Source organism: Temnothorax americanus, unplaced genomic scaffold, assembly GCF_048541705.1.
Source record: "Temnothorax americanus isolate GAGA-0224 unplaced genomic scaffold, ASM4854170v1 Scaffold18, whole genome shotgun sequence".
NCBI lineage: Eukaryota > Metazoa > Arthropoda > Insecta > Hymenoptera > Formicidae > Temnothorax > Temnothorax americanus.
This window is the reverse complement of record NW_027509318.1, coordinates 2,928,447-2,955,631: the sequence shown is the minus strand read 5'-3', so window position 1 is coordinate 2,955,631 and position 27,185 is coordinate 2,928,447. Positions and strand designations below refer to the sequence as shown.

Below are 27,185 nucleotides of genomic sequence, written 5' to 3'. Positions count from 1 at the left end.
CAGTGCTTCGCGTATCTCATGCGTATTGAGGAACTGACGATCGTAAGGTACGAGAATCATTGGCAGTATAATGCCCGATACTTCTCTCCGCTCGGGGATACGACCTGAGAATGCGTCGAGGCCGATGCAAGGACACGCGATTCCCGGCGGTATGTCGAGCGAGAGCGTGGGCATCGGGACGACCGATTCGTCTCGGCTCATCGTCTGGGTCGCGCGCGTGCTGGAGATTCAATGCCTCGTGGAAGTGTCCTTCTCGTTGCGAAAACGATCGCGTGCCAGCGACGGATTCGGAGCGTTCAGTCGAACGGAGAGAGAGATCTCGTTTAGTCGCGGCCACGAGTCTCTCGCCACGGCGCATTCATTACCGTCAGCCCGGTGTATTATGCGCGTCGTGGGTGACAATACAACCGCGGCGAAATGTACGGCCGGAATTCTCGTTGCTAAACGCGTCGTATCGCGGCGAGGTAACGTGCTAATTCCGCATGCAACGATGTCCTGGCTAATATTGCGCCCTCGTAAAAGACATGGAAATATTAATCCTTCGCGATCTTCGGTTATGAAATTTGATATGATAATGTGTAGTTTATACTGTCTGAAACATTCGAGATAGAAGATCAAAAAGTTAAAATCTGTAATAGAATATATTTCTTGCAAAGAGAAAAAATTTTTATATTAGCGTTAACTTAAAAAATGTGACATTATATGTAGATCAATATATGTTTTAATTATCTAATTTGAGATTTATTAAATTTAAAAATTTTATATGAAAAAATTACAACAGCATTTAAATTATTAATCGTTAAAGTCGGTTAATCATATCGGATAGAATTCCTAATAATCCATGCTCCGATAAGCCACAATTCCATATAATCAAGCTCCTTGTAACTGTATTTATTATACATATATCTGTCTGTTATTGATTTTTATTTTTATACATACTACGTGCTATTGCAATTTATATATACTACGTTGATATCGACAAGTTGATTACTTGATTTATTTTAAACATTATACGCAAAGTAAATCCTACTTTTAATACATAATTGATTGATTGATTAATGACTTCATTTAAGAATTTTTAAATCAATGTTATAAATCCCTATATTTAAATAAATGTATCTTTTATCGAAAAGTGGAAATTGATGGAAAGGTATTATTATATCTCGAAAGAAAAATGGAAAAATGGAAAGATATAAATATTCAAACAGCGAAAATACAGTGCGCGAAAATACAGCGCGAGAGAAAGAAAAAGAATGTATTTGCCGGCTCTTGTTTACCCGCCGAAGCTAGCCGAGGCCTAACGTCACACGAATAACAAAATGCCTTTGTGTGCGTAAGGAGGGGGAAAGCGCCGCGCGCCGCGAGCCGCGTCGCCTGCGCCCTTCAATCAGACATAGTTGATTGGAAGAAGCACAACGAGAGAGAGATTCGGTTGCGCGGATCTGCGAATTATAGTTTTACTCTTCAAAAATACATATAGCTTTAATAATCTTTTTAAATTGGAGTAATTAACTAATCATTCAAATTTTTATTAAGAAAGAATTTAAATAATATGCACGAAAAGAATTGTTTATTGTAATAATACATTTTTGGCGTCTTAGAATTATAACTCAAGTAACATATAGCTTAGGTTTCTCATAATTTGTCGTTATCGATCACAGAGAATTTTATCGAATCAACAGAAAGATGTGATATGTCGATCGCTTATTAACAATACGCGTATTTCACAGAATTTACATCTTTGAAATGTATATTACGCGTGCAGTACTGAATTTTGATCGTATATTTTTTGGACAGCTCGTCGCGTCATAATTAGTTAACTCGACTTCAATAATTGTGTCATATCGCACGGCGTTGGAATTTTTTGGTCGTTAACGGTACGTGGTTCGGAACGGGCCGACTCCGAGTCAAGCTGCGCGCGGTTTAATTAGCAAGTACAGTCGTAACTAACTCCGTGTTTTAATATTTGTCAACCGCGTGGAATCAATTCGTTAAAGCCCTCGCTTCCGTTCGTGATTCATCCGTTACGTTAATTTCTTTGCGAGACTTTGCAAGTATCGAGCGGATCGTAGATCTGTACGCGGTTATAATTTTTTGTGTTTATTTTTCTGCCGCAGAGCCGCGGTAATAAAGTGTGCAGCTCGTGCGATTAACGTCGGGGATGCTGTGTAAAATGGCGCGGGATCATCATATTTTAATGATTGGTGTGCGCGCGATAATTAACCATGTTTCCACGAGTGCGGGGTTGTGTCGTGTGAGTGCAACAAGGAAATCTGAGAGGAGGAGGAGGCCTGGGAGGCATCAGGCAACGGCGGAGCAACCGTGGGGTAAGCATTTTATTATTTATTTATTATTCGTTACTTGCAGAGAAATAATCGTTTCTGGATTATATAATTATTTCATTAAATAAATATCTTTACTTGAAAAACATCTCTTGGATCTCTTTCTAATTGGATAGAAAATTTAAAAAATACGTGTCACAATCATTATTTGATATTTGATATGTTATATTATTTTGATTATTTATTATATTAATCATACTAATTATCTTGAACGGTGTTGTAATTTTATTATCTTTGTCTTTTACAGTTGTTCCGCTGGTGTGCATCGTATTGGTGAGTGCTAGATTATCTTTTTGATTTAATTTAAGGTAATAGATCTACATGAAAATCATATCATATATAAAACGTGGATAATTAAAATTTAAAAGTTAAAAGTATAAAATATTACAAATAGACATATCTCATAGATCTATTACCTTAAAATAGATTAGCTATTCATTATAATATTTAATCCAATATGTGCGTGCGTAAATTATTTATCGATTTATTGTGCATACGAGCATGCACTTATACATACATACGGAGCTAATAAAATGCTGCTCATATTGAAGCATTTATTTATATATTAGTACAGACATTTTGGTAATTTTTATCTTAATGAGTGATGAAAACTATATTAAATCAATAGCCCAAAATTTATAGAACTTGCAAATGTATATAAAAAAGAAATAAATAATAGCAAATAATTTGCGAGTTTATAGAGCAAGCTTGATAAAAAGTTATAAATAACGACGAAGGCTTATTTGCCCAAAAGAAGCCTTTAAATTCAAGAGAAATTCCTTTTTCCCAAGGAACCTAAATCTGGTAAAGATATCTTCATTTTTTATACTTTTTGCTGAATATTATATATGGATAAAATTTTCAAAAAACGTAGCTAAACATCGTTATAATTTGATTATTTTTATAATTAAAATAATTAGTTAATTCTAGAATTATTGTAATTTCGATATTTCCAAAATTGGATTTTGTATCTGGAGTAATTTTTATTAAATAAATGTAGTACTTGCAGAACGCTTTAAACTTTAAACATACGTTTTCGAATCGGTTTTTAATTTTGCACATCCGTTTTTTTTTTCGGGAGACTAGGATCCGATTTGTATCGCGATTAGCGGGCTCCACGTTTCATTATCATACAATATACTAATTAACTTCCGACTGCACCATAAATTGTTGACTTTACCGCGTAATTTCTATTACCGGGTTCATTAGATTGAGATAAGCAGTTTTACGAAAGTGTAGGATGCCAGTGTAATTATTTAACGGCAGTTATGTTGTAGGTTAGTATCTTATGCAACTTTGCAAGATTGTGATATATTATTCTATGGATTGAGACATTATTGCGGCCGGTATTCACATCTCGCGTTTAGCACTAAACGTGGGCGTTGCGGTTCTGACTTTTACGAAGATCGCGTTCAATGTTATCGCGACTGAAAATCGTGCTGCTTCATTTAGCATTATATAAAGGATCTAAATAGATCTTCTAATTCAGAAAATGACAAAAAATTGGAAAGGTATAAAATACATGTAAGATTATGAACAATAAATGATATTATTGCATGCGGATGCAACCCTTAGGTTGGCAGCAGTCGGGAGAAAACTAAACGAAACGATAAAATACATATTAAAACATACATACATTCCCAGGGAGAAAGTCACAATAAAATCAAAATGACGTCAAAATGATGGTAAAATGATGGTAAAATGATAAAAAATCGTCATTTTCCAGTCATTTTGACTTTATTGTGACTTGCTGTGCTACTTGGGTTGTTAAAATTTAATATGCAAAATATATTTTCAATATCAATTTCATTCATCAATCTATAATTTCAAATCTATAATTTTTAACTATGAATCGATGTAATGTTATTTAAGCATGGAAAACATAAGTTATAAATGACAATTTTTTCCACGCTGTCTGAGCAAGAAACTCGATCGTTAGAACAAGCATTTTCAAATTGTTACATATCGTGTGTTAAGGGCTTGGAATGGATCTTAGAGAATATGTTTTTCAAATATGTTCTTCTTATTTCTTAAACAACATAGGTATTTCAATCGTTTAAAGTTCTCTTGAGACACAGTTCATATTTTCTCTTTACGAAGAGGCGTAGGCAAATCTGTAGGGCTCCCTATCGCGGTGATCATTCCTGCAAACGTTCGAAACTCGAGACCGTGTCTAGCTGATGCGTCGCGAGACAAGAATCTCGTCGAATCCACACCCAGCTCGCGAAGGCGCGTATCATTTATTATTGCTGGGGTAACACGAACAGCCGCGGAAATTATGACGTACCATAACTGACGACACCGTACATCACGCCCTGCCCATTTTCACGCCGCGTCGAGACCATCGTCGTAAAATAGGAGCGCGTGTCTTTCCTTTTACGAAGCCGTTGTGTCGAAGTCGAGCCATTAGCTTTTTCTCCGGGCTCGTTAAGTTGGATTCTCACCATTTCGTGTGGTGACACTCCGAGGAGAGGAGAGTCACCATGGTGCTCGGCATAACCGTTCGGAATCGCCGATTGTTAAGCCGGTGTCGATTAGATCGTTTAATCGCCACCTTCTCGCGTGTGGCGATCTTGGTATCGATCGACACGTTCGCACGTTCGTAAATTAATAGTGTAAAAACAAACGCCAAGTTAGACGCTATCCTTTTTCGATCCGTAATACTGAAAGCACTGGGGGTCAGACTGCTATTAAAAATAAAAATCAACTAATCTGACTGAATAAAATTAAAAGACAAAAAATAATTTAAAGGCTCTATAATTTGCATCTATTAATCTATTTGCATCTGAGTTTTAAATTCAGAATTGCTTGGCTCTTAAAATTTTTATTAATTTTAAAAATTGGAAAAATTAAAAAGTTGTTGATTATTCCGCGCGAATTTTCGCAAGTACTGATATAACTTCACCAGTCAGCTGCCAATTTCCCTCTCCCCTATTTTCACGCGGGTACCCATAGGATTCCGCGCGCGTGTGGCGCGTGCGAATGGAACCAACAGCGACATGACCGTGTCGCGGATATACCCGCGTGCATGCGTGCGTGCGTGCGTGCGTTCGTATACCTGCGTGTCTTACGTGCGCGTGTGCACCTTACTGCTATACCCGGCTAAGATTTCTCTCCCTTCTGTCTCTCGTTCTCGCGGCGTTCACGCACACGCGAGCGCGGGTGCGTGTACCAGCGTCACGGACCCACATGAACGCACGCACTCACACTCTCGCGCCCGTCCTCCGCGTCTCTCTCTCCCTCTCGGTCCGCCGCGGGTTCTCTAAGGCGACTTACGCCTACACGTTGTAGTTGCAGCATCCACACTTAGCCCTCCTCAGTCCAGCGCGTGCCTCCACGCGACCAACCACCACCTCGATCACTGCTCTCTCACTCTCGCGCTGCGGTTCACGCTCGCGGTGGCGAGCCTCAACACACGTCCGCCGCGAATTTCGCGCTGACAGTGCTTTCGGCCAGCGCCTGCTTGATCGCACGGCCGATCAAGTGTCCCCTGTGCAACTGTGTCTCACAACTGGAGAAAATCAAATCAAGTGCGTTGGATGTGGCTGTCATGACGAATGTCGCGTCGACGCTTTCTAACGGTATAATTTCATCATGAGTGCTCGGCAAAACTGTATAAGAAAGCCTCGACGCGTTTTGCAGCATTGTGACATTCGTATGAAAAATATAAAATGATGTTTCGAATGACGCTTATAAAGCAATAAAAATTCGTTGAAGATTGAACGACAGTTGAACATTCTACAATTTTGCACTCTGCAATAATGGAACATTTGCTTCTGTAAAACGCGAATAAAGATATAATGCGGTTTTGTTGACATCACAGCGATAACATATCAGTCTTGTATAATTAAGCCTTATAAGAATATTTATTTTATTCTAATATTATGCAAAATAATTTAATGAACGTTCAACTGTTTCTGAAATTTTGAATATATTTTGGAACATCATGACGGCGCATTTGACTATATCTTTAATCAGTGTCACCCAATTTATGAAGGAACAATTATTAAAATAAATGATTGAGGTAGTGTTCGCGTATCGCGAGTTATATTATCGATATCCGGAGTAATTCGTCAAATTTCGGTGAATATTTTGTGAAGTGTTTATCGTAAAAAAAATATATTTTACTTATAATAAATTCCAATGAAAAGTATTGCTCACAGGCATTTTAACAATTGGCCATAAGCAATCTAAATATTACGATGGCGCACGATAAGTGCGAACGAGCGGTCGAACTTGTGATTTTATCGAGACGAGCGGGAGCTGAGTAGAGAATTCGCATTCGATCGCCGATCATTCGGAGGGTCGATCGGAAACCAGTTGATGATCGAAACGCGGGTAGAGCCGCGCGTTTCGTTGACCATCGTCGACGACCGCGTTCGGCATCCGGTCTCATCAAGACGACGATAAAACGGGGAAGGACGACGCGCGACGGGGGAGGCGAATTGGCAGTTTATCGATCCGTCGATCGATCGGGAAACGTCGCGGCCCGCCGTTCTCGACGGGAGCGGGTGAACGTTGGCACGCGGATTGGAAATCGGCGAGCGTGGGTCGACACGCGGCGCCAACCTGTTGCTCGAGATCGGACTCGTTTCCATTTAGAGGACTAGCGGGAGCCCAGGCCGAACTGGCTGCCGTCGCTCCGACACCGTGGGACCCGTCCTCGATCCGGACCCAGGAATTAATCAACCGGACCGGCGGCGCGGCGGAGTTTCGAGTGCCCACTTCTGATTAACGCCCGAGCGTGTCTTTATGCAGTGGGATCGGAAGTTCTCCGCGATAGTCTTCTGTTTCGGAGTCGGCTATCGATACCGGTTGTTTCTGATTAATGTCGCGTTCCTCTGAAAGAGACTGTTGACGATAGAAGGTCTTCAAGATACGTCTTCGACTCGAAACCGGGAATTAATCAAACGAACCCGTGATTAAATGCACCCAACGGACAGTTATCAACGGAACCACGAGTCTTCAAGATAGACTCTCAATTCGGAGTTCGGAATTAATAATATTTGAACTCGTATATTGCGAACGCGTGTCTTATTAGTGTTGGAATGTGACTTCCAAGTAGTGTAAACTGTGTCGTGTTGAAATAATCCAGTGTAACTTCATCGTGTAACATGTAACATTTATTAGAGTGCGTGCCATTTAATGTTTACAAGGAGATTACATTGAGTGTAAAAAGACGATAGAAATCCAAAACGCCCGCTTGCCCGATTCGCGTTTTTGAAGATCGAGATCAATGCGCAATTCCAAGACAGAATGAACGTTATCGGATTCAAAATGGTCAGTTATTCAGTGATCAGTTTCGTGGTCCTCTGGGCCAGTTTGTCGTCGGCCAGTCTCTCGACCGGCGAGCTGCTGGAGTGTCGGGCAAACTTGACGGCCACGATCAGGAACGACACGATGTTCCTGCAGAAGGTGCGCCAGTCGGACTACATTTTCACGGGGAAGGTTAAGGACCTACGGCACGGACAACTGCTGCACGTGCGCGTCAAGAGGGCGATCAAGGGTGCGCTGAACGTCACCGTCGACCTCGTCGTGAACGACACCTGCGGTCGTTACATTAGGCGCGGCTACACCGGCATCTTCATGGCGCGTCGCGGTGCCGGGGACGTGGGCAAGATCGTGATGCACTTTGGCCCGGTACCGCTTACGCTCGCCAACCTCGACAGGCTGAACGCCGCCGTCAGAGGTGAGTTCCACCGTCAGGCACCGTCGTTCTTCGCTTTCGTGTAGTGGAACGCGAACGCAGCGCGCGAACGTTCGCGCTTTAACGAGACACTCTTATAACGTACGTCGCGCTAAAACGCTTCCCGTTAATTGGATAAGTTGGAATACGGACTACCCGGCGTAGCACCGTCGGGCGCGAGATACAAGCGCAGCGGCAGCTTGTCCGTTCACGTTTAATGGATCTCGTCATCAGGCGAGAGCGACGCGGTTTCGCAAGGGAATATGCGCGGCTCGCTTATTCGGATTATACGGTTCGCGCCATTATTTAATACATTATATAGGATGTTGCCTGTATACAATTTCAATCCTCTCATCGGTTAATTTCAGAGCCAAGTTGTGAGCCTTCGCGAACCTCGAGAACTCGAGGAATGCAAATAGATAACAGAATTTTCTAAGAAAGATTTATTTCTCAACAGAACTTTAATGAGAAAAATTAAGAAGAATTTAAGTTAATAAACAATCTGCACGGATTTTGTGAAATACAAACTTTGCGGAATTATCTTGAGAATCTTTTGCTTTATTTCGTTTTGCATGGCATATAGGAATTTATTCAACATTTCTATTTTTTTTTATTCATTATATAACCCGCATTACGCATAACTTAGGAATAAAGAAAGGATTTCGTATTCACGATGATTCTTATTTTTTTTTCTTGCATATTGTGCAGTATTCTCTTACAAGAATCATGCGTGAGCGTGTTGACACGCAATGTGTTGTTGGCACGTAGGTGGATAAAACACGTCAGTCGGTTAGCATTCAAGGTCCACTGGACAATCGCCTCGACCAAAGCGTAAAAGAACTAGAAACGGGCTAGAGAATCTTCTCATTTGAATTTGTGTCTAAGAATATAAGGAAAAATTACAAATTGCAACGCGTCAATTTTTAAATTACATTTCCATATGTCTCGTCTTTACAATTTACAATACATAAATTACATATGTGACTAAATATCGTATAATACTATACAATGTTTTTAATACGCAGTAATAATTTTTAGCAATACATTTTTTGCTTTTTTAAAAAATCTACCGTTAAAAAATTTCTCGTGGATTTTATTTGATTTGATTAGTCACACGATTCTGTGTAATTGCTTAAAATCTCAATGAAAAAAAGTAGCTCGCGAGAAAGTTTGATTCATCGCGTCGCGTTTAACCCCGAGGATTATTAAATCATGGCCGTTTCGCCTCACGCACGCAGGCCATGCCCCTTTTCATCGCGTTAATCGCGCTAAATAAAACGACGCGCATTATAAATAAATTACGACTGTAATTTAACTCTTTTACGATCTGGGGAGCGCTTAATTCCTCCCCCGGGGCCGATGATACCGTTCCGACGTGATGTACCCCGACGGTCGCCGGGATTGTTTCGTGGACTATTAAAGAAATTAATGTAGGAATTATAAGACTGGCTTCCCGGGGTACATCGCGGGCCCCAAAGTGTTAGGGAACTGTGATTTATTTAATAAGCGGAGATTAAGTGCGGTCTCTTTCTCATCGCGCGCTCACGGGTCCTCTCTCGTCTTTTTACTCCCGAGATCGGTTTACGGTCAAACGTGGCGCGACGATGTCAACGATGCGATACGACGACATTGATGAATAAAAGTCCCGAGCGCGAGGCTCTCATTTAATCTCAATAACTCACAATGCCGCCTGGGACCGACAAGACTATCGGACGTTGCTTTCCCCGATTCCCTTGCTTCTTTTTTCCCCCCCGTCATTTGCAAGTCGATTGGCACCGCGAGGTCCGTGAATCGCCGTAAAGTGTCGCCGGGATCTTTGACGAAAGCCGTCGCGTATAATTAGAAGTTTTTCCCGCGATGCCCGCGGGGCTCGATTCGAATTAGCGGAGGAGCTTAATTCGCGAGCTCAGCGTCAATCAGAGGATACGGAAGAAGAGGGCCGTTTCGCGATAATGAAAGGGTGGAAGCCGCTGAGAAAATCGCCACGCTTGTTCGCGCCTGAATCCGCCGTATGAGATTAATGACGTGTTACGCGATCTAATCTGATCATCGTATCTCTGAAATATCTCGGTGTCTATCTAGAGGGTGCGTGTCTTGGCGAATTTGAATAGAACTTTTCCTCGCGTGAATTTGATCTGTTATTATCGCGCCATTATTCAGTGCTCGCATCATGATCGAGCTTCGAATCTCTAAATCGGAATTCAATCGCGAAAATTTCATGCGGTTAACGCAGGGAGAGGAGGTGTAGCGGCTATAAGATCGATGTTGCTGTTAACTCGTATGCACCATCTTGAGAGAAGCTGCCCACCTCTCTTCTTTCTCCGCCAATCTTATTCGTTCGCTCGACCGATCGCGACTACGCGGCGCCGCGTTAATCACGACGTCGTACGTTCATTGGACATCGATTTTCTGAAATCGACGAGTCGCCGTTACCGCGGGGATCGGACGTGTTTTATCGCGATGCGACGCGGCAACGAGGATCCTATCCTGTTTAACTCACACGTGAATTTCGCTTGTGGGAGGAATCGCGATACCTCCGAGCACACGTGCGCGCTTTTTCAGTGCGCTATCAACCTCTTCCTGGTACGTAACTTTCGTAGAAGTCGCTCACGATTAAGTCGCAGTCCTCTTTTTATCGGCGAGATAGCGTACTTCTGGTGATAGCGTACATCTCTCTCATGCCGTTATCATTGCGGTCCGTGCACTCGCAGATTGCAAACTCGTGCGAATGGAAACTCGTATAGATACACTAAATGTCCACGGACGTATGATAAACGGACGTGGACATCTGTTTGCTCTCGGATTAACGCGAATAAATTTCAAATGCGCTAGGTTTCCGTCTCGATCGAGAAACATTGAACATGTTTTCACCTGAATTTTAACTTTTCGCGAAGATATCGTTAATTTGCAATCCGCACCGATACCGAATACTATAATTATAGCATGGCTGGCGAAGCTGCACCTGGTCTGGTCGCCCACGTCCGCGTTTGTGCATGGTTTCGCGCGTCTCACTTGACGCGCGTTCCCGTCGCGGCGGCAGGACGCGGTGCGACTTGGCGTTTTCTCCGCGGGTCCTGAGACCCGATTCAGGCTCCGAGCGAGTCGTCTCTCTTTCTCTCGGGGGGGGGGGGGGATCAGCATAATACGGTGCCAGCCCACGCGTCCTGTCAGCCAACACAGGCACGCCCAGTCACATAACTGCCCAGGTGTGCCCGATTTCGAGGACTTCTCTTGTGCCCTCTTCTCCTACAGCCCCCTACGAGATATAGACGAATTTAAAGTTTATTGGCGAGAATTTATCTTCTGTAATATGTGAGACGAGAAACTTGGGACTTCGAATCGTTCAAATTTGTTACGTCAAATTTTCAAAATAAAATGAAAAACTAATTGATACGAACCATAATGTACCATGATAAATTGTAATTTTATTTTATGTTACGTATATAGAATAGACATATAAAGTTTGCTGCAAATTATTATCGCTCTTCGCAAAACAGATTAATTAAAAATTATTGATAAGGATTTATCTTCTGAAATTAATGATCTTGCGCAACTTCTTAATTTCTTTGTGTAATTTTTCATAGAGAATTGTTTTAATTACCCTTTCAGCTTAGATATTAATTAAAAATTAATCAAATTTTTACAATAAGATTAACAATTTGATTGGATCATCACATTGCATCGTGAAAAATTGCACATCTTACTTTATATTATACAGAATAAATGTGTATCTTGCAAGTTATTTTTTTTCGAAATAAGCTTATAACATCATCACAAAGCAGATGCCATAAATGAACAGTGGAAGCACAAGTTGTATCATCGATACAACGAAATGCATATCGAATCTCGTGCGCTGTACTTAATATCTACGATTCAATTCCTATTCGTCCATATGTTCGCTTGCGCGGCATCGGGCAGGAACTCCATTAATTTTTCATTGTATGTATCGTGTGTGTCCGAAAGAAATCGATAATGGTTCCCCGATTGAGATCCGCGTGACTATTGTTACGGGCCGATGCGGCGCGCTACGCCGCGGTTGATTTCAAAACGGTAATTATCTGCGCCCACGCGCTGTGCCGACCGGCAAGTATAAAATGAGCCGCGTGCCTCATCGCGATCACGATCACGATCAGGATCACGATCGATGATATCTCGAGGGCGCCGGGCGAGGGGCCGATTGTAGCAACGATCGGGAGTGTAGGTAACGCGAAACGAGGGCGCGAATCGTTTGTCAGGGTCGCGCTCTTTCAAATTGCCACTTTGTGGATGCAGCGTAAAATTAGCGAGCTTATGCCTCATTAACTCCCGTCGTGCATAATTTACAGTCAATCACGCGTTTTCTTAAGATACCTCTCGATAAGATTCCAGATCTCTTCAACGCGGTTATAGTTTTCATCCTCATTACTATTTTACGAACTTCAAATTCTCGTTCGTCACTTTTACGACCGAATTAATAACGATCCATTAACGAGGGGGGGGGGGGGAGGCGCCGCTAATGGATAAATTCTTAATGTGCTGCACCGTGTTTATTGCGGAGTCTCCGATCTCCCCGGGGAAAACAGTAAATGAAAAGCAGAAAAACACAAGATCGATAAGTCACGCTTCATTAATTTCCTCTCACGTGCGATAATTTGTGGTTGACGGTGACGCGTTTTTGAGATACTTGGCCAGCGGGATTATGCTTGGACACGTACCGGTAGCGGAGATCAGTTATCGACCACAATTTTAGCACATTTTAGTCATTAATAATTCATCAGCGACTCCAATACGCGGCGGCTAGGATTAGAAAAAAGAAAAATAGGTACGCGTAGATCAGAGATTAAGTGGAAACCGGCTGACACTTTCTGAATAGCGCCGCGACGAATAAAAGTCTATGTACGGAGCAACGTTTTAATTTAACGTAAATTATGAGACAGTGGTCTGCGTACGAAGGCAGAGTTCCGAAGCGTTTCGTTAGTCTAATTTATTATCGAGTCAACAATACCGATGGGTCGTAATTAGTCGCGTATCGAAGTGCGGTACAGTTATCGACCATATAATTCTAGTTATTAATAATTTACTTGGCATATATACTTGGCAATGCCGGTATAACTTATAACGCGAGGGATTGCGTTTATAGCTCGCGCATGATGAAATTAGATACAAAAGCGAGGTGAGAGTGATACTTCCTAAATAGGTCCGGAACAAATAAAAATCGGCAGGTGGATTGACATTCCATTTTAACGCAAATAATGAGATAGTGATTTGTACGTGCCGTAAAACGTAAACAGCCTCTGGTCGTTATGTAAATGATCGCCTTTAATTTATTCTTACTTAGAATATATTCATTATCTCTCTATCAAACATTCATGTAGCAATATTTTTTTTTACAGTAAAATGACTGCATATTAATTTCATACAGAAATATATCAGATAGGATAGTAAATTCCATTCTAATAAACTCTAATATTAATTTATGTGTGAAATCTCGTGGCCTTTTTACATAATCTTTATGATCCATGTAAGTGCTCTTACACAAGCAAACTATTAAATGTCATACTTCGCCTATGTTGCTATAGTTTCTACATTTTGTTTCTACATTTTATTTCTTGAAATTATTTTAAACGCGAATTGCACACACATTTTAATACACGAGACGTTCCTGTCTTCGATTTAATCATGCTGCAAGAATGCGCTACATGTATCATACGTCACATATCTTTCTAAATCTCTCTAGATTGCTTTAACACAACATTTGGTTTGTACATTTTATATTAATCGATTGTCATAAACTGACGGAGAATTAATAATTACGGAAAACGACGTAATCTTGCATTTCTTTTGACAGGCAAAAGTAAGTTTAGCACAAACAAAGTAACCGCTTTTCCATTTATGTTTTGCAATTTGCATAGCACTCATTAATTTTTTTACTTCAAAAACATTCGAAGCGTTCCGTAAAGCTTTCTATAATTGTATGACATTTTTGCTAAAAAGAAATTAAGTTAGTTGATAAATAGGCTCAACAATATGTATATAGCATCGTGTCCTTCAACAAATATATTTAAATAATGTACCCTTTAACAAGTACATCCAAATCTAAGATCCTGTTAAATTTTCTGATTTATCGTAGCGACATTTTATCTTGTTTTTGACGTAACCCGTTTTATCTTCCTTTACGCGCGACTGCGTGAAATATATTTCATTTGCGACGGGATAAAAAGAGAGTGTGTAATGTCTAGCACCGGTCCCGCGCCACTGCGGTCGCGGTATCCGCATTTATCGGTGATTGCGATTTATAACGGCAGCCCTTAATGGTGATGGCGCGCGTCATTCATCGATTTGCGAACTCGACACGACGTCGCGCGAATTTCGCGCGAGATCAAAGGCGCGTTGCTAATCTAATAATCGGAGTAATCCGCCGAAGGCGAGAGAGCGGACGTATTTCGTTTGAGAGCACCGCGACGAATCGGAGAGAGCATAAACATTGTGATCTGGATTCACTTGTCAGGATATGTAACATCGACGACGATTTGTGAACGCCACTGCGAACTCGAAAATATTGTAGCACGCGATGATTGGTAGATGCAACCTAAATCCTAAAAATAATTTATGTTTTACCTTCCCAAAACGAGTATTCGCGAAATTACGATGGTGCTGGTGGATCTTAAAGTTGAGAGTTAAGAGTACATGAGTTTCTCGCAAAGCCCTTTAAATGCTCGCTCGAAGCTTAAGATTTAAGTTTTGTTGCGCGGACATTTAAGACGAAGAAATATTGTAAATTACAATCAGATCAGCAGGATATATTAAACGGCAGCATTAAATCCTTCGTCTAATTTCCACGGATTAATCCGTTTGTCTGATCGCATCTTCGAAAACCGCGACAAACGCGGTGCGAATCGCATCGCGAAAGATTACTCATCGGCGATAATCTCCGCGTCTAATGCCTTCCACAAGTGCGTACAAATCTGAGCGCCGCGGCCACCGCGACCGTTTAATCCGCCGCGTGTGGGTGGGATTAAACTCTCGCGCCTATTGATAGGATAAATTTGTCGGTCGGTCCTTAATCTCGAGTCCGCCGCCTTGGAGACCGGCGATTAGGATTTACAATGTGCATACCTAAGCGCACGTCGTCTGTCACCGTGGAGCACCGCGGGGACGGGCCGGCTTGTACACTGCGGAGGCCGATTCCGAGGGGATTATAGTTGGCTGATTGTTGCAGCGAGGTTTACCGGCGGCGGCGGCGGCGGCTTCCACGGCTTGTGTTGCTCGCATTGCTCGTGCCGGTGGTAGGCGGTTGATTGCGCGCCCGCGAGAGCAGCCCTGCATTATGCACGCTTTGTAAACCGAGCCGCTGAAAAATTAGTCTCGCGCGCGCGCGCGCAAGTGCGTCGGGGTAACTCAATACACAGGGCGGACACATGGCCTAAAGCCGATCTCGTCAGGCACGTTCTACATGTACGATGTGTGTATTTTCTTTCCTTTTACCAACCTGTTTCTTGACCAAATTTGGAATTTATTTTTTCCCATAAATACAGACTCGCGACTTTTGAGATAGAAGTCATTGATGATTTAAAAATATTCAAGAATTAAATATTGGGAATACGTATATCGTTAGCGGTGGAATATATTAATTTTAGAGTTCGGTGTATGTTATGTAAAATGAAAATTATACGAAAGTTCTTTGTATCACTCACACACTTATGAAAGCGGAAGTTAAGGAGTAAATGGGGAAGATATGTAATTTCTAGCCGTAAAAACCAATTTGCCGGTTGCGAGATCAAGAAACGGTGTACGGTACTTCGTTACGACTCGTCATCTCTTTCTCATTAGTGAATGAGTAGGCGTAAAGCTAGAGTGGGTGGAATTTACGAGCATGGTTGCTTCATTATTAGCGAGAAGCGTCATTTAGTGACGACATATACCTAAATCGCGTGTTGTTCATCGTTTGCTTCGTCCGCGAAAATTGGCGAAACGCCGCGCCGTTTTAGAATCACTGAAAAATTAATTCTTGTCCTCGGCTTCGATCCGTCTATCACGTCCATTGCTTTTAACGTAACTCGGTCATTCTATTTCGGACCCTTTCCTCTCCAACGCGTCTCGACGGTTATTTTCTTAAGCGCTTTGATGACACTCCCGTATTCCGTCCTTGCGAGAATAAAAAAGAGGAAAAGGGAGCGGAGAAAAGATGCGCTTCCGTATGTCATGACCTAGAGTCACGATCGTTCTCCCTCATTTTTTCAGCCAATAAAAGCTTTTAACGCCCTGGCCATAATTCGAGGCTCTGCGAGACGGAATAAGAAAGATGCCTCAGAAAACTTCGCTGTCCCGTCAATATTGTTGTAGGTAACGTTGTTATAAGTGCAATGTAGAATATCAGACTGCAGTTACTCATGTAGAAAAATATCTAATTTTAAGGAAAAATAACTGTGAAAAAAATACCATCTCTTGGGAAAATAATTTCGACTTGTAAACTTTATCTTGAAAAATTCATCTTTAAATTTTTTTTGCGATATTATATTTAAGCAAAAGACACAGTGATGTCAAAAGAACATTTGTTCCGTAGTTTAATTTTTAGTTTAATTAAATTATTTTTAAAGATCTGATCTTTCTAAATTGATTCTCTCCCTACATATCCTACATATTTTTTAAGTATTCTACACATTTTGAAAAGTTCAAATATGTAAATGTAGTATAGAAGTACCATTAGAAATCAATGATTTTGTTATATGAAAAGATAGACGCAGAATTTAGATATTTCCCTTTTTAAATCCCCAAAGTGACATTAATTACAGGCAATTATTCAATAAGTATAATAAGCCCAATGCGTAATACCACCATAAATTATGCTTAGCACGTCATACAAATATATTTGGTCTTCGTGATATGTATCGGAGAATACGCTGTAGCACTTGTGCGACTCATATATCTAAGAAGTATATAAATTCCGATACTTTCACATAAACGGACAGCTTCATTATTAAAGCTCGGGATCATAACTACATCTTACGTCACACGCGGAAAACGTTCTTTCTTTCCTGCTATCTCTCGCGTTATTCAAAATCTACCGAATAGCCCGGGGCCACAGACCCAATCTTCTTCAATTTGTTTGGGCCTGTGGAGAACGCGGACCGGCTAATTTCTACGGGCGAGTGAAACGCGCGTGGCGATGCTTCTCCGCCCCCAAATCGGTTTTAATTAAAAGATTTCGCTTCACGTCGTTATAGGATTTTCCCATGGGTATATGTCGGCCCGACCTTCGTGAGACAGGCCGCAACTACCCGTCCCTTGCTGAAAAAGAGGATCTTTAATATCTTCGGTTGCGCTAGCTTCGCGATACGATAATATTTATCTCCGAGCGAGTGTGAGAATTTCATGTTACGCGATAATTTGCGATACTATGATTACATAAGATAACTCCATTTGTACAGATAAGAGATAGTTACATTTTATGCAAAATTATGCAATTGCAATAATATTGCTCATAGTATTTTTGTTTATTGAGACGACGTGATGGAATCTTGAACAACGTTGAAAATACTCTCACATGTTTAATTTAGACATGCAGTGTGTATTTCTAAGCTTTTTTTCTTGGAAAAAGTTAAATGATACCGACTCGTGGCATTCGATTGCTCGTGTATCGCTCGAAATGAAAGGGCGACTCGGCCGACCGTGTTTTGATTCGATCTCGATGTGGCGTGCCATCGAGAGGATACCAGTTTGCTCGCTTTCCCCAGCGTGTAAGACCGGGCCATTAATTTGAGCGCGTGTCACGATATTTACGGGGGTGCGCGTCGGCTCGTCAGTCCTCCTCTCTTGTCCTCTTTCCAGCTCGTCCTCCTCGTCAATTAGTCTTTCAACGTAGCTCAGCTTATGCGAGGTCTTTCGCTTCTTTTTTCTTTCCTCCGCTTTTTTCGTTCGACAATTCCTTCCTGTCTTAGCTATCGCGTCGTTGCCTTAGTATGTTTGCTCTATTGAATAATCGAAGCGCATTTAAAAATGACAGTCGTCGAAAAATTCTATATTGGACATTCTTCTTGAAATAATAAATTATTACGAGATTGGTATAAATATAATACAGCAACTTTCCTTTTTTAATAAAGAATGGATTATATTGATTTTTTAATTGTATGACATTTAAGCAACTCACCTTCATTTGAAAGGTTTTATAACTGTTAATACTTTTATAAACTATATTACCTTTTCGTTTCACACTTGGACACTATTTTAAGATTAGACTTTGAGTGGTCTTATTTGTACGACATTTATAGGCAAATAATACAGCATCCGTGTTACAGACACTTCGGTAAAGATCTTGTCCGATAAGTAGAGGTGTAGGTATAAGTGTTATATGCTTTGACAGCCGTCACTATTCCCACCTTGCCCACCATTCGCTTTTTTCTCGAGCGGCGCGCATTTTATTTCGAGCGAGCACCTTTATCTGACATGCTGGCTCACCATGACCATGACACGAGAGACCTGCCCTTTTCTCTCTCTCTCTCTCTCTCTCTCTCTCTCTCTATTTCTTCCTTTTTCTTTCTGATTTTTCCAATCCTAGGAGACCTATCGAGCTACCGATTTTCGACACCGGTTAGGGCCGAATCCGCACGTCTCTTCGACCCTTTCTCGCCCTCGCGTTCTCCTGGGGTCAAGGAGCTACAATCTCGCCCACTCTCTCGGGATGCTCATAAAGACGTTATTGCTATTATTACTATTATTACCGTCGTTATCGCTGTTATTGTCTCGCCTGAACGCGTGCCGCACGAAAAGTCGTGCCAGATGGCAATCTGCGGCATCTTCGAATTGCACGTCCAAACATATCGGCTGTATCAGAAATTGGTGTATACCTTCTTCCTAAACTACAAATTCCTTATTGAAATTAGAGATAATCTTTGTTTAGAAAATTTTTTATTTTATTGCTGTTATCACTTTTCAGTTATCAATATTAAACATGTTGATAATTGGATATCAAATTTTGCATCGTTTATTTAAAAAATGATGTAAAAATCAGGTTTTTGAACTATATAAAATATTTAATATCCTTTATTTCTACTCGATACTGCGATAGTTGATTAACTTAATGCTTCTTAATTTAACTTCTATGCTTTAAAAACTTTCGGAAGTAAGTACATAACTTTTGAGAGACCTTGTATAATAGTTGTGCTTATCTAGTATCACCGGATTCTTTTAAGTATAGCTATAGCCATGAGATCCAATTTACTTCTGGTAGGTTGAATATCACGATGGAGCGCGCGATATTCGTTGGAATAATGTGTCTCGAGATTAGAATGTCCATCGTAAATTGGAGCGTCCGTTATTTCAGATAATATTGATGCATTTTTCACTCTGGTATAGTAGCTACTGACAATCTCACGAAACGGTATTTATTTTATTTATTCAAAAGTTGCCTAATATAAGGAAAAAATAAAATGTGATCCAAAAATATCTTCACTGAAGAAGTAGAAAGATAAAAGTCACAGAAACAGAGATGATTTGGGACTTATTCTCATTCTCTTTTCCGACGCAGATATTTTTCGTTTATCTGCGAAATAATCAGCGTATCTCCGAAGAGAAAAGGATGAGGAATCGTAGGCAGGCACGATCTTATGGGCTTAAGGCCCTTTGATCCTCGCTGACCGGACCGATTAAACCATCTACATATTAAATGAGTATACTGACCTTCCTATCCGCCGATCGGAATTTCCGGCTTGCGGCTTGCGGACACCGAGGTGCGGCAATTAGACAGATCGGAATCTCGTTCTCGCGGTGCGCATCGTTAAGGTCGCCGCTGCCGTTGCCGGAGGGTGGGCGGTCGGGGTGGCTTTAACGACGATTTTGATGAATTTAGTCGGATTTAATTAGGAGGCGCGCGTTTTCGTGGCCCGTTACTCGAGGCGGCCTCACGTCCGCGTTGGAGGACGTTAAGAATCGAGTTTTGCATGGCCGCGGGACAAAGCCATAAAATACCAAGCGTAACAGCTTTCAATTACGGGTCCCCGTATGCGCGTGTACGAACGTAGGTAGGCTCGACTGCCACCGTTAAAAGGGGGAAAAAGGGGGAGTGTATTCACGATAAAAAACAAACGCTAATCGTGGAATTCCCTCAGTCGTCCTTGAAATTGCTCGTGTGTTATTCGAGCCTTATTACGTAGGGCCGCGTGATTGCGGTCCAGCTGATACGAGGGATCGAAGAAAGAAAATATATCATATATCAACCGTATCCGAAATAATGTTTTTGGGACGTAAAATGTAGTGGTAAAATTAAATAGAAAATAAGTAGACTTTATATTTTTATCGCTACAAGTATAAAAGATCGATAATCCTGAAAAATTATTATCTTATATTCGTGCATGTCATGTTTTCTGTTTCCAAGTGATTGACTAGCGCAGATTGATCTTATTTCGAAATATTTTTGACGTCCAAGATTAGAACAGATTTTCTTTGCGAATAATTTGACTCATTATGTATACGACTAGAAAACTTTGTATCCTCAATTGAACGTAATTTTGCTTTGTGTGTGCCTGACAGGTAACGGTTGCAATGGCGCCGTTCCGATGTCTCGCGACTCGCGACTCAGAAAGTCCATTGTTGCGTCACGGTAGCATTTTATGCAACTTCGAGACGCAATCAGAAATTTTTGCACGAATTTACCGCACCGTTTAGTGGATTCGCGCATGATTGGCGACGGAGGTTGCTGCAAATACGGGAGGGGGTGGTGAAGAAACGTGAGTGACGGGTCGCATGGATAACTGGCGATTCATTAAGTCACGAAGTAATACAGGGTGTTTCGTAAAGCTTGCGTGAAACCTTTTTTAGTCTGTGTACTCTGATGAATTAAATTCCCAGAGAATTTTATTACTCGGATTTCATCTAAATTCTTTAAATTTAGCGAGTATTCGAGTCGAGACGTGCGTATCTAGATTCGATGGAATTTGATTAAATTCCCGAATAACTGGAAATCGGTGCTCTGTTAAATTTAGATGCAACCTTTTTGGAATTATTAAGATAAAAATTATTTTAAGCTGCATGTCTCAGTAAGTCACCAATACACAGATCTCGTTGAAGTAAATGTATGATTCCGATTTTCGAGAAAGAAGTTTAAAGAAGTACTTATATGTGAAAATTAAGAAAAAAAAGATATAACGATTACAATTTATATTCATGTGGACGGAGTGTGTATGCGTGAAATTTATTATTTATCGACGTTTAATTTTATGAGTTACGTTTATTTTGAGGACTGGGGACAAGAAATATATAACGGACATATTTTATATTCTCATTTCGTCTCCGACGCTGTATTGAGTTTCGATGCAAATTTTATGAAACACCCTGTGTGATTGTGTCATTCTATAATGGCATGGTAATTGGCGATTCGTCAAGCCGCGGACAAGCTTCGGAGTTGCTCGCCGTGTTAACCGCTTGGCCGAGACACGACGCAAATTTGCCGGGAATCTTTGGAGCACTTTGCCCGACGACGAAACGTTCGATGAGGAACGAAACGAGAGGACGTGGCAAAAGGACGAGTATGAAGGGAAGAGGAAGAAATGGGAGGGGGACCCGCGTGTGTTTTTACGCGACGTTCAGCGCGAAACCTGATTCGTCTTTTCTTTCGGAACGTCATAATTACGCCGTAATTGCGCGTTCGTTCTTTATTTGAAGAGAGGATACGCGGTTACGCGTAGATTATAACGTATCTTTCCAAGGAAATTATCCGGCAATTTCTCAATTATCTGGCTTTCTCGGTGACAGTGGGCGTGCCTCGGATTTCGAGATAGAAATAGGAAGGGTATTGAAAAACGATGTAAGAATGCGTCAACTCGTCGCGTTCCATTTTTCCCGTTCTTTCCTTTATTCGACATATTCTCTGCAAACACTGTGGCGATAAAGAAATTTGCTTGTCTTTCCGTTTTAGCCAAATGATTTCGCTCTCGAATTTGTGAAGACAAATTGAAATCATGCTTTGCGCGTGTTTACGCAGACGATTTTTCATCTCCGAGATCGGCGACTCACCGCCGAAGCGACAGTTTGATCGTCGAGCCGTAAAAAAATCTTCCATACAAACGCGCGCGGATTCGTTCCCTTCTCGCATTTGTCCTCGACACGTGTCGCTCTTCCCCTCCATGCGGAGGACGGGATAGTGGGTGGAATGTCGTTACACGCGTGCCGGTTCTTCCCGGCGAGAGAGAAAGAAGAAAGAGAGAAAGAGAGTGAGAGAAAGAAGACGCGTTGCGACGTCGAGTGGGTGGAATGTCTTGGATGCACCCAACTCTCTCCTTTTCGGCGTCTAACACCGCGACGGAACCAGTTTCTGTGTTTTCCGGAGAAAATTAAAATTCCTACCGACTGGATAATAAAACAGCGGCGGTTTTCATCTCGTACAATCAAGATATGATGTATCCTCTTTCTTTCACCGCTCCGCCGGTCAAAGACACTGACGGGCGAATTTGCTCCGTTCCACAGCTCCGTTTTGTTGCGTGGAAGTTTATTGTAAAAATATCAATAGCGTAAGTCACATATAACGATCTCTTTTGTAACAAAGACAACAAAAAAAGCAAGCGAGGATTAAGATTTTACTAAATCGTTACTGCCTTTTCCGGTTGAATTGTTCATAATTTTGAAATTACTGGTCTTGTTCTTTCACAAACGAGACAGCTTTCGATTTCCGGCGAGGAACTTATTCGTGAGGATTGAATCATCCAGTGTACACACGCCGCACGCATCTACGGTTTAGCATGGCACGTCTGCTTCCAGTTTCGGACGGTTCGCCGCGGGCAAGAATCCGCTACTGTTAGACCACTCGCTAGTTCCATACAAGGTCGTAAAACCGCGTTGAAAGCGGAGCTTACGGAGTTCGGAATTAAAAGCGCGTTTCCCGAAGATAACTCGCCGGTGCTTCCTTTGCATACGGAATGAGACGTAAAATGTATACCCAATCACGACTGAGGGCTATCATCGGAGCGCAGGCCGATTGAACGACAGTTGGTTGATAAGAGGTTCTATCACGGATCGACGATAACCGTACTTGCCAGATAAGCTAATCGACGATTTCTCTACGGAAGTAGCTTCGACTATCGGGAAACCTGCAAGCGAATTCATAATGCATAAGAACTCCTTAATTTCCGCAGCAGAGATGGATTTAAAAAATATAGCAGGTGGAAGGTGAATTAAATATAAGATTAGTTCTGTTATGGATTAATATGTTATAAAGGATAATTTCCATTATAAATTGGATTAATTCTGCTTTCCTTATTAATTCTAAGCGATATCCTTGGGCCGGACACTTTGGACTTTACTATATATATATGATATATCATATTCATATAATTATTTCTTTATAATTTCGTACATTTTTTACATCGTCTCTTTCTCAGAATAAATTATGTACGTTCGGTAACATGGCCTTCGATTCTTATTCTTTATTCTGTTGGACATTCAAAAATGTATGCCGAGCATACAGGCCAGTAAGACAACGTTCTCGCATGTAACATTTGCGGCAGACCCGTTAGTCTTCGAGCGTCCTCATCTTCTCACTTTTTCTTCGTGTAAGAGCTTCTTTCACAATGAGTATGTGCATTTCATCTAATGTTGCGTACCACGGCTCGTGGCCACACGTGTGAGTTTCGGGAGACGAAAGTTTCCAGTTGGAAATAGTGCCAGGCAGCTGATCACTTGATCAATAAGAATCACCGTGAGGATGCTTATAACATACTACTGTACATATTTTTTATGCAAATATTATTGTTGAGTTAATCTGAGATCGAGTGCCTTTTATTAGTAAAGATCGCATCTAAGAGGTTCTTGACGTTACTTTTACCCGAAGACAATAAATAGAAATAACTATAACACGTAATTATTGCATATAAATATATCAATATTTATTTATATAAGTATTGGAAATGGCATGGATTTTTGAAAAGTCATGTTGTAACGTTGATTTACTTCATTATTATAGAAATATTATTCTTTCATATTAAGTATTGATATAGAAATTATCATGCAAGGTGTTCTGTATATCATTAACATCTGATGGCGACAAATCCATTGTGTACTGACGATGAGACGCGCAATTATAACTTACGATCGCGGCGGTGGATCATTAGAAATCTCCTCGGAAGAGACGCAAGAGCGACTCTCGCTCGTATCCTCGTCCTGGGTGTGCGCGACTCCGGTACATAATTTATGAAATATAAATCCAGGAGAAACCAACCCTCAACAAATTTGACCACACCTCACCACGCCCCCTCGCGTGGTGCTCTCAGTCCTTTCCACCCTCGACATAGGTACTTATCTTTTCTGTCCCTCCCCCCCCACCCCCGTTCTTTGCTTCGTAATTCTCCGCGTTCGTTCGCGCCGGTAAAATAACGCTCCTTCGTTTTTCTGCCGCGGTTCCTTTCGCTCCGGGTCCTTTGTCTCTCCGTCTCCGTTTGTCCGTCTGTCTCTCGAGTCTTGCAGCGTTCCTTCGCGGGTCTGTGTGCCAGAAGAGCCATTAAAACGGTAGAGCGGCCCAAAGCGACCAAGGAGAAAAGGCCAAGAGACGAATGACGTCGGCAAGAAGGGGCAGGGGAGGATAGGGCATAACTGACTCATTTGTTTGGTGAATCGACTTTCCAGTCTCGCAGGTCGCAGGTCTCAGTCTCATCCACGTGTCCACTGCTACTTTTTTCCCTCTAATTGCATTCTCATCTGTTGCTTCTCCTACATTCTGACCGCGAGAAAATGTACCAATTAGGGAATTTTAATATTTGATTTTTAGCTTTATGACTTTTTTACTCTTCAAGTCTTAGATCACTGATTTATTTTATCTCTTTTTTTTTTAAATTAGTTATACATTTGAAAAAAAATATTACACAAAAAAGCAACTATTGAAAGTAAAATTCTTTCATATTCTTCTTTTATCATTCTCACAATTAACTTTTTCTTTAGATTGTTACTCCCTATAAGAACAGATTTTAATAACAAAGTACACTGATGAGAATTCAAAACGCGTAGATATATGAGTTTAATTATCTGTAATAGGAATTCTCGATAGTGAAGATTTGAAGTAAACATCTTAGTATTCCATCTCCGTGTCGACCGCTACCTAAGTTCGGTATTAATAACTGACGATTTCGAATTCATAATCATTTTTTGCGGTTGGCAACGACCGACCCTGGGTGGCGGTGCCTTCTTCGTAGGAATGGTCATTAATTATTATGCCCGACAGAGTGGAGGGGAGGCGCGAGAGTCGAAGTGGGCGAGGACGGTGCAGAGGAAGGTCGAGGGAAAGCAAATAGAAGAGAAAAGAAAAATGCGCCAACTAACAGTCCTACTTGGAATTAGGCGAGAACAAACATTGGCCTCATTTCGCGCCATGACTTTGCAATTCAAAAATATTTGGGGTATGCCGAGGAATCGAACTTGGCGATCGATCGATTTAATTGTACAGAGCGAACTTTACGCAGAGAATCTGTATTTTTCGTCTTATTTTTTATTTTATTTTATCTCAAATTATTTAACGCATTTGTTGAAAGATAATATTCCTTCCTAACAATTATGCTCGATGACGAAATTATCGAATAATATTTTCCTCTTCCTTTCCATTTAGCACGATTTCATCGCTGATATCATTTGTGCAACCAGGAACGATGAGATCATGTATGCAAATGCATATCCTCTATTCGTTCTTATAAACTTTTAGAGGGAACGTGAGACGAGTACCCACACACTCTGTTTCTCAGAACTTACGAAATGCATTTCGTCCTTTTCCTCAAGTACACTATTAAGGCAAGATCGGAATCGCGGCATAATCTCTTTGTAATACTCGCATCACCGTGTTTGCCTTATATGTTCGCTTGACGTAGCCTTATTATTGCCCTCGCCCGACCCGTATCATTTTAGACCGCCCCTTTCATGGCGGCGTGAACCCTCATCCGAGCAAATATGTCCAGGAATCCTGTCTTAAGTGACGCGAGCCAGAGGCCGCTATTTTGACAGACAAAATTACACTATAATCAAATTCAATCGCATCTTTATCGTTGCGTTTTAATGGCGGCCTGCCCGTGCTGTGTGTACTTCATCGACACGGCGATGAGATCTTTCCGATTCTCTGGGCACGCGTGGGAGGATCGTAGTCTCTCTTTTTCTCTCCCGGACTCCGGAATGTCACGGGCCATTACGTGAATTTACCGTAAATTTCGTATTAGGGCCTCTCGCCCCCTCGGTATCACGCGGGGCGCGATATAATCGACCGTTGGGACCTCGGCGCCACATGGTGGTCTCCCTATCTCGCGCCGCGACATAAATCGGCCGATTTTATCGATGGCCACCACAAAAAAACCCCGAGTGCGTTCCGCTTTGAACGCTTCATGGATATTCCTCTTTCACGCATTCAGCATGCAGCGTGGGGTCCTTAATTTTAGGGCCGAGGTTGATTTATTTTCAGATTACGTCTCGAACTTCTTTGAGTGGAATCACTATCGCATTATATTATTGAAGAATAGCCACGCTATATAATAAAAAGTCCTTTGCAATAAAACTGAATAAAGTTAAGTCTAACTTAAATGTACAAAGCTTTAATACTTTTATGTATATTTTTATGCATGACGATATATTATTGAAAGTAGATTTGGTGATTGAATATTAATATTTAATGAATTTTGTATCGAATATATTTTATGTATTCAAAGTTTTAACGTCTATCTATATTATTTCATCTTGGCTCTCAGATATTACTTGCCACATGAGTGAGTTTCGGCTGGTCGCGAGATGCCGATAGCTCAAGCGAAATTATATTATAATTGGTTTCATTCACAAGGCGGACCGATAATTTCGCGCGTCGTCCAGATTTCCGACACGAAGTACGCGCGTTTTCAGGCCTGACGTGACGATCCCGAAGCGTCAATCGGGTTGTCGGCTGCATCCGGGCGCATACACCGCGTATCGTTCCTCCCCATGAGTTTAGATAGAGTGTTGGCAGCGGTGGCGAGAAGTGGAACGCCCGCGGTATCTCGATTGGCCGACTAACTGACGGATCGACAGGTGAATATACAGAGAGGTATACAAATAGTCCCGTACAAAATTATCAGTCGATCTGACGTTCACGGTGGCCGATATCGTGGAGGACCATCGAAACATGGAAGGAGGGAGGACCTTCCGTCCTTCCTCCTTCCTCCTTCCTTTCATGAAGAGATCAGGCGGAACCA

The 27,185-nt window shown here is 41.5% G+C and overlaps 1 protein-coding gene and 1 long non-coding RNA gene across 3 annotated transcripts in view; one reads left to right on the top strand and one right to left on the bottom strand.

Moving 5' to 3' along the window:
• The window catches only part of LOC143896331 (uncharacterized), a 254,905-nt gene that overhangs the window by 56,178 nt on the left and 171,542 nt on the right, over positions 1-27,185 (bottom strand). The gene's annotated exons all lie outside the window — the stretch shown is intronic.
• LOC143896326 (agrin) overlaps positions 7,488-27,185 on the top strand; it is a 459,794-nt gene continuing 440,096 nt past the window's right edge. The window contains exon 1 of one of the 2 annotated variants that reach the window (XM_077404119.1): positions 7,488-8,031. In XM_077404119.1, the coding sequence (XP_077260245.1) occupies positions 7,599-8,031 (433 nt within the window). In that variant the 5' untranslated portion in view covers positions 7,488-7,598. The remainder of the gene's footprint in view (positions 8,032-27,185) is intronic. The other variant, XM_077404120.1, reaches the window with a different exon arrangement.